Raw genomic sequence first — 19,022 nt, 5'->3', positions numbered from 1 at the left:
GTAAATATTTCCCAGGTATAGTCTTATTGAAGAAAATATATTTAACACCACTATAGAAACTGCTTTAATTTCCCTCATCTATTGCCCAAGGTAAGCCCAAGTTTGAAAATACATGGACCTATGTAAAAATCAAGATTGGTATTAAATGCTTCTGGAAAACACAACCTGTTCTATGAGATTGCAAGCATTACTTATCGCTTTTGCAACTGTTCTTAAACATAGTGAAACCTGATCTTAAAGAAAAAAAATAGGGAAGAAGTGACCTGGCATCAGGTGCACAGGACAAAGCCAAAAAAAAAATTTTTTTTTTGATGATCACTCAGCTTCCTTAAGGAAAGGATATTCTTTTGCTGCTAACCCTAACTGCCCATAAATTTAAGACAGAATTACTCCAGTGCAGAGAAATTAAAATTGACATTTTGAAATTAATAAGTCTCTCTGCATTACTTCACTATAATTGCCTCTCAGAATGGTAACTAAATTTAAGCATTTGTAAAGTGCAGAGAATTACTTGTATTTTCAACCAAGAGTTCCACAAGGTAAGTAGTTCTATATGTTCCAGATTCACATTTCAAACTTTTTAGACACAGAACTAGATGGGGTTTTTTTAAGTGACAAGTTCTCATTCCTCAAATACAAAGTAAAGGCCTTTCTTTAGCAACCAGCACTTTAGACTTTCCAACCTGCTTCTATAGTGCGTGGGATGTTTCTGAAGTTGTAACAGCTGTTGTACTTGCCAGGACTGTTCTCAGTGACTGCTGGTTTTGCCTGTAGGCTACTAATTATTACTTGATAATTTTTCTCCCTGATAATACCTCTGTGCACCTGACATCAGCCTGCCGCCCTAAGCAATTCTTATTCTCCAAGCTTCCAGGAAAAAAAATAGAAATTAAGAATAAATAATGGAGCTCAAGGCAGCTTACATGGGAACATCATTAATGTGTTCCCATGAGAACAACACTAAGGAGTAGATTAGGCTGAGGCATACAGTAGCAACTGGCCTAAAATCAACCAGTAAGTTTCTCTGGCTGAGGACTTGAACCTGGGTTTTCCCCGGTTCTAGAACATTTTAACCACTGTTCCACTCTCTGAAAGATCCAACATAGCTCAACAAAATATAGATAAAATAGATGTCATCAACACAGTTCCATGATTCAGAGAGAGGCAAAGACTTGAGTTTCAAATGTTACCCATGTTGTGATTGTTATTTTGGTGAATCCTGTGGCTTTCTATCAATTGCACAGCATTACTAACAGGCTATCTTACCGATTTTCACACCGATTTCCTTGCATCTTATTCTAACCGGTTCTCCCGCTATAGTCAGGTGGATACCGTTCTTAGGCCTAAATCCTGAAAGCTCTGAATGAAAGCCAGGTAGCTTAAGGTCTGAACTTCAGGAGAGCCATATCGGATGGAGGGTTCCACCGATTTGTGGGGGTGCCAGGTGAGGCAGGTAGCAAACTGGAAGCCTATGGAGTCGAGACGCTGCAAAGGCAAAGGGTTGGCAAACCCAGCACTGGTTGTGGATGCCCGTGCCCGTCAAGGCTTAGCCATTTCTCATGAACCAAAGCATCGCCAGCTCTTCTCCAATGTGTCCCCGAACCCAATACCCCAGACCGGCGGTGAAAGAGATCCTGTTGCGACCCCAGCCGAAGGTATCCCCGCCGATGCCACCCCGAAAGCTCGCTTCTGATAAAATGTCCTGGCCGATCAGCCCTCCGCCAAAAGCCCACTCAAAAGGCCTCCTACCCACCCCCGTGGCCACCTGCCCCGGGCGCCTCTGCTGTAAAGCAGCAACCTGGGCCGGGCTGTTTTTGCAAGCCGCTCACCTGGGTCTTAGTGGTGAGCTGGATCACAGCCTTCCTGAAGTTGAGCTTGGAGTCGGCGTTACCCATCCTCCCGCACCAGGATCCGGGTCCGCTTCCCTTCCCTGCTCCCGCCTTGCCCTCTCCTTCGCTCGCTCGCCGGCGGTCTCTCACTGCGGCGGTAGCCGTGCCCTCCTTTTCCTCCTCTGCCGCCGCCCGTCCCGCTAATCTCCCTCGTCCTCGCCCCCTCTGCCAGACGCGGTGGGCTCCATCAGCGCTGTGCTCCGTCCACCTGCTCCCTGCAGGCTAGCTGGTCTCCTCCCGCTTGTCAAAGGCAGCTGAGGCTATTCCCGGCTCTGATCCCGCCTTTCCTGATCGTCAGAGGCGCGGCCCCGCCTCGCTTTCGCTCAGTTACACGACAGCCGTCTCCTTTCCCCGCCACGGCTCTGGAGAGCCGCCGGCTGGTTCCTCCCTGCTGGCTGGCCAGTCCGCTGGGTCGAGCGCTGTTTCTCCACCACCACCTTCCCCACCGGCGAAGGCGTCTCTTCGTACCCCCCCCCCCCTCAACGCCGGACGAGCATCCCGCTGCCGCCTCGTCCGAATCCGGCCCCCACCCGTCTCTGACTCGGCCTGTCGCTTTTCCCCTCACTGCCTGCCTCCAGATAGTCGGAAATCCGTGTTAAAAGCGAGGCAGCTCAGGTCGGGAGGAGAGGAAATGCCGTTCTACAAGGTCCCTTCTTCCCCACATTTTTCTTGGCTGCTTGCCCTTGAAATAGATCCTTAGGTATTTCCTCCTTTTAGGCACATTTGTTTTGTACTTTGAATCATGCTCATTCATTGTGGTTTCATATCCCATCTCTTGCCCTTCTCTCCTCTCTCTCTTCCCCCCATTCTTCCCAACCACTACCAGCCTCTGAGGTAGGTGGAACTGGGCTGAGACAAGGTGACTACCCCCAAAGTGATCTTGCAATGCTGGGAGTGGCTTTGAAGCTAGGTCTCTGCAGGGCCAGTCCAAACCCTGATTTAAAAAAAAAAAAATTGATACCTTTCTAATCACATTAACTCCATAAAGTTTATCCAGAGTGGGTCTATAATAGGAACTCACTAATTTACAAGAATCTCTCACACCCAAACAAGCATTTTTAGTATTTGACAATAATAATACTGTATGGCAATAAAATAACTCAGTTTGCCTGCCTTAATTGTGTTCAAAATTTGCCAAGCGAGACAGCTTCCCCACTGTACCTCAGAGGAAGCTAAGTCTGTAAAATGATCCCTCATTTCCTTTCATTAGCCTCTCTTTGACATTATTTATTTATTGCTTCATCCCTTCTCCCTCCTTCCCAGCAGCACAATATTCAATGAGGACACTTTAAAACCTTATTCTCTTTATAATTCACTCTCCATGTGTTTACGCATAATCTGGATTGTTAACATGAAGTTATGTTTTCCCCTTTTAAATGTTTAAATGCTAGTTATTAAAGATCATATTTGTTAAGTGTAAACATATATTAGTAACTTGGTTGCAATTCTAATTACCTTAATTGAAGGAAGTACAATCAATGCGGTTTCTGTGTGTGTGTGTGTGTGTGCATATATATATATATATATATATATATATATATGTATGTATGTATGTATGTATGTATGTATGTATGTATAGGGTTCCACTGCAGAATATCAAATTAAATATGGTAATTTTTAATTTGCCTGTTCTCAACAAAAGTACTCAAAGTGGCTAATAATAATATGCAAATAAAGTAACAATGTCATTAAATATTAAAACTCATCAATTTAAAACCTCATTTAATAAAATCACATTAACCCAAAATGAATGGCAGCCCTTCCCAGCTTGAAATTTATTTTACTAATAAGTTAGCCCTAGTAAGACACTGAAATCTTGAATTAAAATTGTTACAAGAAAGAATATAGGAATAGGGTTAGCCTTGGCTTCTTTGATTTAGCTTTGACTTTAGCTTTCTTAGTCTTTGGCTTTCAGTGTAATGAGCAAAAACTACCCTTCTATGAAGATGAGCCAATGTGCACCTGGATCTTGTTTATTGACAATTACTAGCCAGTTTATGAATATGAAAATTCTTTCTTACATTGGCACTGAGCATATGTACTCTATCCCTGCCAGATAACTATAAGTACCCAACAAAATTTACTGCCTTCCTTGAATGATACAGCTAACATCAGATGATTTCCCACCAAGTTCCTTAGGATTTATAATAAGCCCTAAGGGACGTTGAAACTACAAACTCTATGAATTTAGGCCACTATATGAATTTTTTGGGGGGTGCAAGCAATATTTTTGAGGATTCAGTCGAGACTGTCAACATGAGATTTGCTGCCTTCATCAAGAAAAAAAAATTGTGGGAATTTCAGCAATTAGCTCAGTATATATATTGGGATGAAAACCTTAACTAACAAATTCAGAAAAAAACCTAACAGATAAAATCAGAGATGAGCTAACTATACAGAGACACAATGATGCATTAATTCAAATCTGCTTGGGCACACAGAGAACATGATTATTTTGTCTCTGATCATGGTTTTGTTGGACTGTATGGATAGGCATCACTAACCAGTGTCATATTTTTCCTGCTTCCAGGCAAGGTTTAAATGATCATAGACCTCAGAAATACCTTCACTGTTATGTACCTATGGCTGAATTCACTTCCACTCAGTTGGCACCTTAAAACTACCAATAATATGCCTGTTATCCATGTCTACTGCCAATTGCGAATTACAAAATCTTTATGTTTTCTAGGAATGTTAGACTGTCAGTACTTGCTGAAGGATCAGCTACTTCATGCAAGCCTTCCTACAAGTGATCTTGTGATCATCACTGCCAGGATGACCAACATCAGTGATGGGTTATCAAGCCTAGCTTTTCCCCAGAATTTCCCCTCCAGGTGATTATCTAAGATGAATGCCTAGGTTGTTAGATCATTCTCGGTGATAGCATTAATTAGGTCTATAGCTTTTTATTTGCAATTTCCAGGCATATTGAAAATGCATCCTATTTTCCACTAATTCCTTCCGATCCTAGAATGTCCTCCTCTACTCATTCCCACATCTTGGTGAAGGTTAGGAAGCATTTGTAGTATAGTGTATTTTAGAATAGGATAGGATAGGATAGGATAGGATAGGATAGGATAGGATAGGATAGGATAGGATAGGATAGGATAGGATAGGATAGGATAGGATAGGATAGGATAGGATAGGATTCTTTATTGGCCAAGTGTGATTGGACACACAAGGAATTTGTCTTGGTGCATATGCTCTCAGTGTACATAAAAGAAAAGATACGTTCATCAAGAATCATAAGGTACACTTAATGATAGTCATAGGGTACAAATAAGCAATCAAATCATATTAGGAAACAGTCAATATAAATCATAAGGATACAAGCAACAAAATTATAGTCATACAGTCATAAGTGGAAGGAGATGGATGGTAGGAACGATGACAAGATTAATAGTAGTGCAGACTTAGTAAACAGTGTTGAGGGAATTGTTTAGCAGAGTGATGGTGTTGGGGGGAAAAACTGTTCTTGTGTCTAGTTCTGGTGTGCAGTGCTCTATAGCATCGTTTTGAGGGTAGGAGTTGAAACAGTTTATGTCCAGGATGCAAGGAGTCTGTAAATATTTTCACAGCCCTCTTTTTGACTCATGCAGTATACAGGTCCTCAATGGAAGCAGGTTGGTAGTAATTGTTTTTTCTGCAGTTCTAATTATCCTCTGAAGTCTTTTAGACTTTCAAGTTCTTTTGGATGCAATGAAGTTGAAGAAAAGACTTCTCTTTCCTCTATCTCAAGTCAGGAAGGGAGAGTAGTGGAAAGTTCTGAAATGGGTGAGTTCTTAACAGAATTGCAGAGATGGAAACAGTGCCCCCATTCCTGCTGTCTTGACTGAGGAGATCTGAAAGAGGCAAGATGGAGCCTGGAGAAGCGAACAGAATGAAGGTTGAGGCTGAAACCAATGGTTCCCCAAGCAGAGATGGCCGTTATGCTAAGCATGCAAAAACCCCTCTGCTTCAGAGCCAAGTACAATGCCAAGAATCCTTTAATTTATGGAAATAAGAGGGGGAAAACACTAAAGTACATTTTTCACCATTACACTTGCAATCATCTATTTTGTGTAGCTTTATTCTTGTCTTTATTATTTAACAATAAAGATTCTAATCTATCATAGAATTGTCTTTTGAGATTAAACTAAGCCATGAAGCTAAGCCATCTGATCTGCGATTTATTACTGAGCCACCAAAGTTAATTTAATTTAAATTTTAACTTGGTTAAAACTAAGTTTGGCACACTTTTGAAGTGGTTTTGAGATTGAATGCAAGGCTTTGAGGACACATCTGCCTCTTGGCTATCAGTTATACACCTCTATCCTAAATCTTAAGGTTACTTATTCTCATTTTTTTCTTCTATTTTTATTCTTTGCTTTTGCTCTTCATTGTAATTCTTAAAATAAATCTCAGCTACATCATCCAGCAGTATCATATTTCATTAAATGCCTCAACTGAAATTATGGGATTATCCAGAACAATGAAAAAGCTTTTTATCCAATACCAAATATCTCTGCATTGTATTCAAGCAGCATTTGAATAAAGATGCTTTTAATACTTTCAAAGACTCCTATAGACTAGGTTCTAGTGTAGATATAATGTAGGACCAAATTTGAAATGCGAATTTTATGTATTAAAGCAAATCATGGTCTCATGAATGAAAAAACCCTGACAATGAAAATTGGGGATTATTTGGTCTATTGACATCATTAAGTCAATTTTGTATGGATGAATACATTTTGTATGCATGAATAAGTAAATCTACCTGCATACCTCTCAGGATTAAAACTGTTTAGCCTACTCTGAGTTAGTTAGGCCCTATCCTCATTCATAGTTGTACAATCATGCATGAACCCAAATTTTCTCCTCACTCATACAATGTTTTCCTCATTTCACTCCCAACCCATGAATGAAGTAGCCTACAGGTATCCTTAGACTTTCTCCCATTATGCCAAATAACAAGTGCAAGATGTGAAAAAAAATCTGTTATGCTTTATAGTACAACCTGTTATCTTGGAGATGAGGTTAAATTATCTATTTCAGATACGATCAGAGGCATATTTTGAGTTTTAGGAACCACAGATGTTCCCTTCTGGTCACTAGTTAGCCTCTGTTGCAGCCAATGTTTTTTCCAATAATTTTCTTCCAATATTTGCCATCTTCTTGGCAACTTTTTAAAAAGTTTTTTAAAGTTCCTTTTGTTTTCTCCAAAGGCACAAGACAATGAATAATACCTAATTTATAAATATATCTAATTTGTTACTATAACGTTTTTCTATTTTCAACTACAAGCAAGATTCAATTCAGAAAAATTTTGGGAAAAAATATTGGCTGCTGCAGAGGTTAGCTAGTGACTAGAAGGAAATGGGCACATCCATGATTCCCCAAACTCCTCAAACTCAGTTTTGGAAATTCACTTGCGCCAGTTAATCTCTCTGCCTAACCAATACAGGAAGTCCTCAATTTACAACCACAATTGAGCCCAAAATTTATGTTGCTAAATCAGAAATTTGTTAAGTGAGTTTTGCCCCATTTTATGACCTTTCTTGCCAGAGTTGTTAAATGAATCACTGCAGTTGATAAATTAGTAATCTGGTTGTTAAATGAATCTGGTTTCCCCATTGGCTTTGCTTGTGAGAAGGTTGCAAAAGGTGATCACATGACTTTGGTACACAGCAACAGTCATAAATATGAGCCAGTTGCCAAGCGTCTGAATTTTGATTACATGAACATGGGGATGCAGCCAAAGCCATAACCCTGAAAAAATGTCATAAATCACATTTCTCAATGCCGTGGTAACCTTGAACAGTCACTAAACAAACTCTTGTAAATCGAGGACTACCTGTATTGCAGGTGGCTGTTGAGATTATAAAATGAAGATCCTATGAATTCTGCCATGAGCTCTTGGAGGGAAGGCAGGATATAAATAAATTCAATAAGTAGCAAATCATGAGAAGTGGATCCTGTCTTCAAGGCTAATGACAGAAAACCCACCCCCCAAAAATCATTTGACAGAAGAAAGCAGTAGAACAGATTGGTTTGACATTAGAACAGTTAGTGACATCATTCCTACAATCACAGTCCAGCTGAAAGTAACCAAGTCTTCCATTTGTAATTTATTGATTTTTTTTTCTTTCCACAAAAAGGCCTTTAAATAGAAAAAGATGTAAGATTTGCACAATGCCTTCTGTCTGATGGTGCTAGGATCCTCTGCCTGGCTCAGGCCAAAGTAGGCTTTCCCATGCCAAGAGAGAGACGCCATTGTTCTTGTGGCTTGTAGTAAAAGGATAGAAAATTCCTTCCAGTTACACTTCTTGTTAGCTAATAAGAGGGTGGGGTTTTGTTGGGGTTGGTTTTTTTTTTTTTTGCATCTTTGAAAAAAAAAATCCTCACACGCAAAAAAAAAAAAAAAAAGATGAAGAAAAAACTTCAGTAATAAAAGGTGAAGAAATATGTTGCTCTTCTTGTAATGGTCATTTGTGCATGGAGAAATAGAAGGCTAAGAGCTTTTAGCTTTTGATAAATTTCAAGAAGGTATGAGATTAAAAGCAAGGATATAAGGTTCCCAAATAAGAACACTTTCAAGCCAAATATTTGTGGTTTCGTTAGGTTGCTTGGCACAAATATGAGGTCAAATCTCGGGGTTTAATTCTGCTGATCCATAAAATAACTCCTTTTCCATTTTTTTTAGAAGGGAAGTTAAAGGCACGATAGTGTAAGTAGGCTGACCTGGGCCCATAGCTTGGGTTTGATTTCTAGATGAAAAGGGACTCCGGAGGTACTGAGTAATTTTGATTTACTCCGGAGAATGAAGCTCTCTAGCCCCACATACGGTACTCTCGCAACGACGACACTCTTTTGTGTGGGTTGAAAAAAAAAAATACAAAAAAGTCAGACGCTCACGCTCGGGCCACCGACAAACGCGACCCACCCATCTTATTTGTTTATTCTGGGCCATCTGTTATTTGCCTTTTCAATTGGAAAAAAAAAAAAACTCCCTTTCCAATGCAGCCATTAGAAAAACCATCGGGACTGTTTTCCAGCCGGGCGGTTCTTTTACCGCGGCAGGAGTAATAGTGAAGATTTCTCCAGGGAATAACAATGGCGAAGAATGCCACCACCAAGCGGTCCCAGCGATCTCTGGAATGGCACCGCTCGCTCTTTCTCAGACACGTATCCTGTGTGTGTAAAAAGCAGCTTTCAACGAGTGGGTAAATGTCCCCCCCGAGAAAAACGCTCCCCGCCTGGCACCGTTAGGGACTCCGCCCTTGCTCTCCAGATTCTGCCGGAATGCAAGCCTCAAATCCGCCTAGTCGCTAAAATGCGTCTAGAATTCCTCCGATGAAAGAAGGGGAGCGAGGAGGGGGGGGTTGAGACAAGGAGGGAGGTCTATCGTCCTCCCTTCCCGCCTCCTTCCCGCTCCCCTCCTGCTTCCAAGTCTTTTGGCATGGATTTTCTTGCAGCAGTTCCGTGCTAGAGGTCTCCACCGAGCTGTGTACAAGTCGGAACTGGCTGCATTAGGAAGCTTGCTTTTTCTTTTGTGCATCACCCAGTGAACTCGCTGCAAGAACCCTGCAGCATCCAGGGCCGGATTTCCATCCGTAACAAAGAGGCAACACCTGCCCTCTCTTTTCAAGAAAGCGCGGAGGAACGAAATCCGTGCGCCGCCTCCCTGTGTGCTCTCTCTCCCTCTCCCTCTCCCTCTCCCTTTCTCCTTGGCAGAAAAAGCAGACGAAAAGAGACGGAAGGTGATGCAGACAGAGGAGAAAAAATTGGGGGCTTGAGGGCACCGCTGCAGCAGCACTGATTACAACTGAACATCTGCAAAGCCATTGTTTGGATCTCGGGATCTGCCCCTGTGGTTCATCTTCGCCGATTCCCGCCTTCAAGTCTGGCGACCGATCGCTTCCTACCCTCACCGGCGTCGTCAGTCTCTTGGAAAGTATCCCCCTTGGTCTCCTCCTCCCTCCGTTTTCCTCCCACCCCTTGATTCTCTCTCACTCTGCAGTAGTCCACACTATCATCTTTGGGAGGTCAGCCTTTCTTTGCTAGCAGCTCAATTTTGGATGTTTGCGGAGTAGAGTTCATGCTAAGCGCCGACAGGATGGATGAGTTTCAGAGTGAGGAGGAGGAACCGTGGTATGACCAGCAAGACTTGGAACAAGGTAAGGAAATGTAAAAAAAAAACCATGAGCACCCCAAGCTAGGGTGCGCTTCATACAGGAGACGGCCTGAGTCATGACCCAGCAGATCCGGATAAGAGGAGAAGAAAGCTAATTTTTTTTTTTTTTTTTAAAAAAGAAGCTTCTCATATCTTTTTCTGGAAGACCTCTTTTGCAGCATCTCACCGGGAATTTAAAGTCACCAAATTGCCTGTGTAGCCATTCACAGTGCACCCTGGGGACAACTTCAAATTAAAATGCCTCTATAGACCCAGAGGAAGATTTGCTTTCTACTTGTTACTCTGTTAGGCTAAAACTGATTCAGATGTTTAGGGCTCATAGAGTTTGTCCCCTGCAGAAACTCTTAAAACACTTAGCTGATTTATGTCCAATTAGCTTACTCATCCTGCTAAACTTAGTTGCGGTGGAGTCAGTTGTAAACTGTTTTAATCGGAGGCATCTAACCAGGAAGAATCAGATTTTCAATTGCAAATACCGGCAATCCAACAGCAAATGAGACAACATTTTAAAAAGATAATTTGTAAAATGCAGCAAAATATTACATTGCTTGCTTCCAGTAGTATTTTTCAATGAGTCACAGCAAATTCTGCATCTCATTTTGCTGAGACATAAATTTTCCCAACTTGGGCAATGTCACATGGAATTTGAAAATTAATAAGTATTTAGACAGTAACTTTTTACAGCATTACAAAATTCTGGCTTGGCATTTCTTTAATTCATGTTAGATACCATTATTATTATTATGGTTAGACGTGCACTCAGCCAGATGTTTAAACTATTTGGCATTTTTATCGACCTGTCTAGTCTTTAAGGGCCTGGGATAGGCAGATGTTTGATGGTAATAAAGCTATCATCTAAGGATTATTATTACATTTCCTAGAGGACTTCTTAGGAAAAAATAGTTTAAAATATTCAATTTAAAATGTACAAATATATTTTTTTAATTAAGTGTTCAAATACATTTTTAATTAAGTGTTGTAGGCTGCTCTTAGTAACTTTAATGTGAGATGAGCATCTATACAAATATAATTAATTAATATATATTCTGGTTTAACTTTATATCAATTGCTGGTCAGTTGTCTTTATTATAGAGAAAGGGTCATAGCTTAGGACTTTTGTGTCACGCTAATTTAAGCATATCCTAAACTTTTTTACCAAAACACTGAATCTTAAATGTAGTCAGATGATTATCTTATTCAAGGATTATCATTTGTTCCATGTTGTTTGCATACATTCAAAATAACTTGATTAAGGTAAGAACACATGAAAATATGCAAGTTGGCCTATTTCTTGAGTCAGCAGTAGTAAATCTGTTCTACAGCAGTGAGATAACCAAGGGATGTGCTTGATGACTATGAATGGAAACTTTTGCGGTACTGTGCTCTAATAATTCTGCATTATTATTTGAACGAGAAGTAAGTGCAATATGAAGATATGTGCTTGAATTGTACTATTTGGAGAGCTAGCGCATCTTTAAATGTCAATGTGAATATGTGCTGAAATGGTTAAGTTGGGAATATGCCAACTGCAGCCTTAGTGCAAGGTCAGACACACAGGTTTGCAGGGGTATCATGGCAGCACATCAGGTTGATAAACTGTAAAAATTAATGACAAACAAATTTCAGAAATGTAGTGTTAATAATAAGTACTAGAAATATAAATAAGTTCCTTAAAGTCAATCTCAGTTTTTGGTGACTTCATGGAAATATTCATAAACATTATTGAAAACAACTTGGAACTATTTTACAGTTTTTTCCAAGATTTTCATTTTGTGGTCTAATCCACAGGCCTGATATGTTCCTGTGCTCTGCTAAAGCTAAAGCAATTGTGAGGCAGGACCAATTTTGCTTAACTTTTTGACATCAGGCAAGAAACCAGTGCAGAAAAAAAATGTTGGGATTACATGGTATGATTGCATGATGCACAAAGCTGTCATGTATTAAGACTATTGTACTACATGGAACTGCATTGAGCCTGGCTAAGACTCTGAAACATTGATACTCATTGTAGTGTTGTCATTTTTTGTTGGGAAGTGTGGAGGCTGGTATGATGCAATATGGTTATTAGTTATGCAAAATAAAAGGAATCTAGATGCTTTCTCCATGAAGGAAAAGCAAAATTTGGCAGGGTCTCTGCTCTTCAGATTAAATGTGTTCACTGCTAAAAGCAAAATACTTTTAGAACAATGGTTGCTTTGTGAACTATATAAAAAATATATTATTGCTGCTTTTCCAGTTCAGTTAATGATTTGTAGATATAAACACTTTCCATAAGTAATAGTGCTTTAAATAGAAGCTAACCTAAAGGGTCACACACACTAACCACATCTTATTGTACTGGATTATATCTGGTGGCAAAAGTATATATAATATTTATAACACTTATTTGCATTTTCTTTTATTGTTAAGCTACTATAGTTTGAATATTCTTCTGATTGTCCCAATGAACATGTAATACCAATTTTAATGCTGCTTTTTATTTTTCTGGTTTCATTAATTATATTAGTTTCCTAAAAACACTTGCTATATGCACTTAGTTCCCTCTTGATTTTTCCTTGCAGCAGACTGGAAAAATTAAAAATTTGATATGAATAAAATAAATTAATTTATAATCTGATACTTGATGCAAAAAGCAGAAGACTGCAGTTTCATTTTATAATTTCAGTGATGTCAGTCATAATAATGAAAACATTTCTGTCTCATATTCTTGACAGGTTATATGGATGGTATTGTATAAAAAACTTTCCCAAATAGATGTCCTCTAAATGTGTTGTAATGTGATTTGCATTATCTCCAACCAGCAGGGTCAAAAAATTCTATAGGTTCTAAGTTTGGGTGAAATTGGCGTTAAGAAGAATGCAATTCCAATACAGTTCCACAAAACCTTTGGTATAGCCTCCAAAAATATTGTTGAATTGCCATCTTTAATGCAAGAGGAAGGGGATATTAAATAAGGAAAAATCCCATGAACTGTCTGAATTAACTACAGTCAAACAGCAAAATATAATGAGAGATGAAAACATTTGGAATAAGAATGATTTTCTGGGGCTTCTTCCAGCTCTTCGGTTGTGTGGTTTAGCAGATGTGTTTTCCATAGACAGTATTACTCACTGATTTTACGCAGTGGACATGTGAATTACTTCTTTGCATAGGATTAGATTCTTTTCAGATTTAAATCCAGTAAATATGGGTAATGAAGGATCAACAAAAATGAGCGTATTTTGTTTCTACCGGTAAAAACCTCTCTTTTCTTTATACTGTAGTTCTTTCATTCTTGAAAAAAACAGCTGGAGGCGGTGCTATAACAGCCGATTTAAACTGTACCAACAGTATTGTATTTGCTGGGTTTTAACTGAACAGTAATGCGTGCATCCAAACATAAACAACAGCCTGGAGAAAAAATAGTTTGTTGAGATGTGTATCTTCATATGTGTATTCATTCCTCCCATTCCTATTTGCTGAAGTAAGGCATTCTGGGATCAAAGTATTGCTCCTTGCTCCTTTCAGGAAGTACTATGATTAGAATGCATGAACAGGGGAAGAACTACAGAGGGAAGTGGCGACAGTGAGCTGTGTTTCTGTCAGCCGGAAGATGATGATGTGGCTCTTTTGGCATAATCCAGCAGTTTTCCAAGGAATGTTTGCTGAGAGTTGTCAAGGGAGAAGAGAATTAATATATGTAACTGAAGAATCAAATAACATTTTCTAAACCTTTGCTTATTGCCTGCTTCACAATTAACGCTTCTTTAAAATGAATTGCAGTTGGATGCCAAAAACAGTTGGCACTTGCTGGGATTTGATAGTTGCGTTCAAGAGTATGACACACACATCTCCTTTTGTAATCTATTTCTATATATTGTATCCCACTCAGTGCCAGCCACCTTTGAAGACTTGGTGTGCTTTGTTCCCCATTTCATTCTCACAGCAACCTTGTGAAATGTATTAGGCTGGCACAAAACAATTGTCCCAGATTTACCAGGACAGCATATTTTAATTTCTTATACATAATTACACAGATTAGTTACCACAATCTAGATCAGATCTGCACAACATACAGCCCCACCAAGTCATTTTGTATAGCGAAGCCGGCATTACTTCAAAACTCAATAAATCTGTTACCGCCACCCCCTCCCAAAAACATGCTACCAATCACTTCCAGGCCTCACTAACACCACCAGCTCCATCACCATTCTGCCATCACTTATCCAGCAGCCATAGGCCTGGGCAGGTATTGTCACCCGTGATTATTTTTAAATAAAAATATTCATTGTTGCTCTCTTAAGTTGTCCAAGTCTGGTCATATAAGATCTGTTTCATCTAGCAATGAAAAAGTTAGTTGCATTGAGGCAAAAAATATGTGAAGGCTCTGAATTATTTTTCCATCTTTTTCCCCTAGGATGTTTTTGAATCATTTTCTGAAAATAGAAAATATTTTGTAAGAGTTAAAAAAAAATGCCTTCCAATGAAATACCTACTTTAGAATAATAAATATCATAAAACCAAATTTCATATGTGCTATCCTTCCTTTCTCCCAGATATTTTCTGTTTATTTGTAATAGGAAAAGATTTAACTGACTGTCTAGGTCCTCCTGTCCCATACATGTAGCAGAAACAGAGCAGTGCTCTTCTCAAGCACGAAAGTCAGGTGCATTTCTGTGCAACCAGCTTGTGGAAGGAAAATTCTAAAGAAAGAATTTAGTCACTGATTTGCTTGTAGCTTTGTCTAGCAATAGCAATTAGACTTATATACCGCTTCACAATCTGGGTCTAGTGCTTGCGCATATGCAAGATTCAGAGTATTTCTTCTAAATAACTTTTTATGTGTGCCCATCCTGTTCCACAAACTTTATCATTTTGGTTATCTCCCAATGTGATGGAGGAGGTTCAATGATTCCTAGCCGAGAAGTATGAATGTTGAATCCTTAATCTTTGCTGTGCTATTTTCATTTTAAGTTATGTGAAGCCACATTTCCTTCCATGAAACAGCCGTTCTATGGATGCAAAATCTTTCAAATTAAAAGTGCTTCAAACTTGATATGGACTATTCTGACATCACAGGCACAATTAAGAAGTAGTTCCAAGGTTAGCAAACATGTTTCAGTCTTAAAATGGGCCCACATTAAAATTAAATGGTTCGATTAATTTGCTATGGGCCTTAAGCCTATTGAAATATTTGCAGGTTTTTAAAAAAAAACTGTTTTGAAAAGAGCAGGAACATAACACCTCTGGATTTTTACTGGATTTCAGTGATAAGAGTTCAGGGAATGCTACTTAAAAATACAGGACCATTTTGAAGTCTTAGCTTGCCATTCCTAAAATGTCTACTGCTTAAATGTATGGATCACATTGTATGATTGTAAATAAAGGAATGGTGAAATAGCATGAAATATTGTTGACATAGTCTTAAATCTCAAATGTATTGGTGATTCTGGAAAATTAATGTTGGTGTATTGTTGCAAAGATAACTGGGAGTTTATTATGCATTCAAAGCAGATTAAATGTTTTTTAATTGAAAAAGCTTGTAAAATAAACCAGAAACAGAAGTCAAAACAAAAAGCTAGCTACTTAAGTTGAAAAAAATCTTCAGAAAAGTATGTTATTGGAGGTAAGGATTTCCTTACTCCTGGGTTAGTAAAGCCAAAATAAAGATTCTAATCTCTGTTTAAGGAGGTGGGGGGAAACTGAAGTATGAAAGATGTGAAGCAGTATTGGATTATGTATCATCTCAGTTTTATGCTTGGAATCCTGCTCACCATACATATGGTAATAATCAAAATAAACTTAAAATGTTAATCAACACAAGGAAAATTACTAGTAATAGAGATTTCAAAGAAGGTGCTAAAACAGTATTAGGAAATTTTCTTACTAGAGCTCAACAATAAGGAAAATACTTTTATGAAGTTCCTTTTGCAACCTTTCTACATTTTAATGATAAGAAATACGTTCTAAGAAGGTGGAAAGCCTGTTAAAGCAAAAAGGCCACTGGGTTTCAATATTTTAAATTTTCTCTTTGGAAACTTAAGGACAAAATTATGAACACAGTTTAGAGTTCCAAAGGCATTGAATTATGCATTGAATATGCATTTTTGTACCCAATAGCAGGATCTAGGGGAAATGGTTTCCTAGAACTTGTTACCATTAATGGAAGATTTCACATGGTTGGATGTAACTGATATTGGTTAAACTACAGAACCTATCATTGGCCCTGGAGGTGGATTAGGGCCTCTGAGCCATAACAGCATTATCTAATATCAGAGGCAGTGAACATTAAATGTATAGTAACTGAATAACTTATGGCAAAAGGTATGGAGGAAAGCCGTTTCCTATTCATCAGATTTCTAGAGAAGAATAAAAGAAGTGCTTAAAGATAACAATAAACAGTACAGAAAAAGAACCATATCTTTGTTTAAGTCATTAAAAGAGATAATATTCAATTTACAAAGAGAATAGTGCAATAATAAATTTGTAAAATAAATTAAAATATATTAAATCTGGGAGGGAAGGAAAGTTATAAAATGTGTTATTCAATAGTTTAACTTTGTAACCCACTAGGTATCATTTCTTTAATTTTCCTTTTAAAAATTTCTTGTTCTTCCCATTTGATTATTATCCTCAGTTTCTTTACATTATTTTTTTAGTTATCTGTCCTTACTGTCTGTGGAACTCAGTGGTTGGACAGTTTTCCCATGCCTCTGTTGGCTTTTGCTTTTCAGCTTTCTTGGGTTTTTAGTTTGTAATCAAACAGCCATTTTGTTCCCTTTGCTTTCTTTCTGCATTTCAGTATATTTTTGCTTGTCTCCTTTTTAATTATGTCACAGATTTCAATCTAACCATTAATTCTGTTCATTATCTTTACCACATTATCAAATGTGAGTTATATTTTGTAGCTTTGGTTATTTTATTTGTCTTCTTAAGTTTGCTTTTTTTTTTTTTTTCAAAACAAAGTTAATATTTAGCCCTAGGTCTTGTTTTTAACCAAATAGAGATTCTGCATCTTTGCTTGCACAATGAATGCTACATTTGATTTAGTTGTTATACATCCATTGATCTCTGTGTGTAAAGCCATCAATTATTGTTGGAGGAAGGCATTTGCTGTAAACATTGATTTTTCTAGACAGAATGCTATTAGTCTTTCATTTTGTATATCAAGACCAAATCCAAATGTTGATTTACTTCCAATTTTGGCACTCATACTTCTCTAATTAGTATATGCCTTTTAAAAATATCAATGGTGTTGTGTCACCAAGATGTACAAGTTGTCATAAAGATACTTTAACTTCCTGTTTTTCCCCCTATGTGAGTGGAGCATAGACTTAAATCCCTATAATATTGATTTGTTTGCTTCAGACTTGAATGGAGATAGTTCCATTCTTTGTGGGGTGATAAATGATGACCTTTAATTACGCATTGGAGAATGGTCATATAGAAAAATCATTATTAAAACTTTATTTAGTGTGCAGCTAAACTATTAGATAATGGTTAAAATAGATGAAATAAACATAGAGTCGCAAGCTTTATTAACCACAATTAATTTATTTATGTTTTATTTAAGCTGCCCTAGAACTGAACTGAGTATGACAAATGTGTCGGGTCACCCAGAGCTATTTCAGTAACCATGACAACTTGGTTCCTGGACTGTTGCCATTTTGTTCCATTCTGAATTTATGAATTCTCAGTTCATGTTTTCTTATTGTGCTGCTATCTGCCTTCCTCATTCTTCTGACATAATATTGTATGTCTCTTTTGTGAAAAAGCAAGCTGATAAAGCTCCTTTACCAGATTTTATAAGCTCTAGCAAAAATAAATATTTATACTGAAAATGCTTATATGTAATACAGTCCTGTGTTTTACAGAAGTGCAATGGATTTCCCAAGGTCTGTTAGGCAGTATGTGATGAGGATGTCCAAGTGTGGTTTTTTGAATTGCATCTTATCTCCAATAGTTCCAAAAAAATTTCCACATCAGTTCTTATTTATTGCTTCTATAGTTAGAAATTCTGATGGTCTTGTTGAATTCTCTCCCTCCCTCCCCCTCTCTCTCCCTCTCCCTCTCTCCTTCCCTCCCTCCCTCCTCCCCCTCTCTTCCCCACACTCATTCCTGTTCCACTTTTTCATCTTTATTTAAATCAAGATGTGTTCAGTTTTCCATTTCATCTGGCTCAAGGGAACAATAGTCGCTCGACATAAAGAATAAGCAGAACTTCGTGCCAGAAATGACATAAATCCTGGTTTTCAATCTTTATGCAGTTGTGTTTGTCAGTGCCTTTATGGTTAACTCCAAATAGTAGAAAATGGGAAAGACTTGTTCTATTTTGGCTTTTCCATATAATAATGAACATTGAAATCACTGCGGTAAAGAAGACAAGCTACAAATTAGAGCACAAAAAATTGCATTTTAGAAAACCCGGGGGAGACTATTTTTGTTTCCATGTCTTTATGTTGAACATATCCAAGGAATGTATTGTAATAGCAGAAAGATTAAGGATAAGTCTACTTTTTCATTGATTGTATTGTAATCTTTTTGGTATTCCACACTATATAACACACTAACTTATATAGTTATTTGTAAGCATAGTCTGTGAACTTAGATTTTATAAAACATGGCTAATGACTTGGCAAGGTTCACAGAACATAGTCATAACAATTTCTTTAACAAACAATAACTAAAGCAAATCTAGTTTAGTGTAATGTTTGAACCCAGCCAACAATATGCATGCAAAATCTCTGGATATAAAAAAAAACCCTAATACATTAAAGAAGCAGGCCTTCAATGATTCAGGACCTGGGTATGTGCAATTTCTTACCATCTAATAGGATCTAGTCATATTTATTTTGAGATCCACTCTTGAGTAATTGCCATCATCAGAGATTCTTTTGGGGGGGGCAGGGGTGAAATGCTCCCGGTTCAGACCGGATTGCCCAATCCGGTAGCGACGGCGACTGGTGGTTCAGAGAACTGGT

At 38.2% G+C, this 19,022-nt stretch overlaps 2 protein-coding genes across 2 annotated transcripts in view; one reads left to right on the top strand and one right to left on the bottom strand.

The window, feature by feature from the left end:
• The window catches only part of HID1 (HID1 domain containing), a 56,155-nt gene extending 54,113 nt beyond the window's left edge, over positions 1-2,042 (bottom strand). Inside the window, exon 1 of the mRNA XM_070934634.1 lies at positions 1,830-2,042. Within this exon, the coding sequence (XP_070790735.1) occupies positions 1,830-1,895 (66 nt within the window). The 5' untranslated portion in view covers positions 1,896-2,042. The remainder of the gene's footprint in view (positions 1-1,829) is intronic.
• Positions 2,043-9,966: 7,924 nt separating this feature from the next.
• The window catches only part of CDR2L (cerebellar degeneration related protein 2 like), a 31,076-nt gene continuing 22,020 nt past the window's right edge, over positions 9,967-19,022 (top strand). Inside the window, exon 1 of the mRNA XM_070937586.1 lies at positions 9,967-10,045. Coding sequence (XP_070793687.1) covers positions 9,967-10,045 — 79 coding nt within the window. The remainder of the gene's footprint in view (positions 10,046-19,022) is intronic.

This window comes from Pituophis catenifer, unplaced genomic scaffold (assembly GCF_029215685.1).
Source record: "Pituophis catenifer annectens isolate HBS135680 unplaced genomic scaffold, rPitCat1.0.hap2 SCAF_2, whole genome shotgun sequence".
In the NCBI taxonomy this organism is placed as follows: Eukaryota; Metazoa; Chordata; class Lepidosauria; order Squamata; family Colubridae; genus Pituophis; species Pituophis catenifer.
Note: the sequence above shows the minus strand (reverse complement) of the source record. Positions and strands in the feature narration are given on the sequence as shown.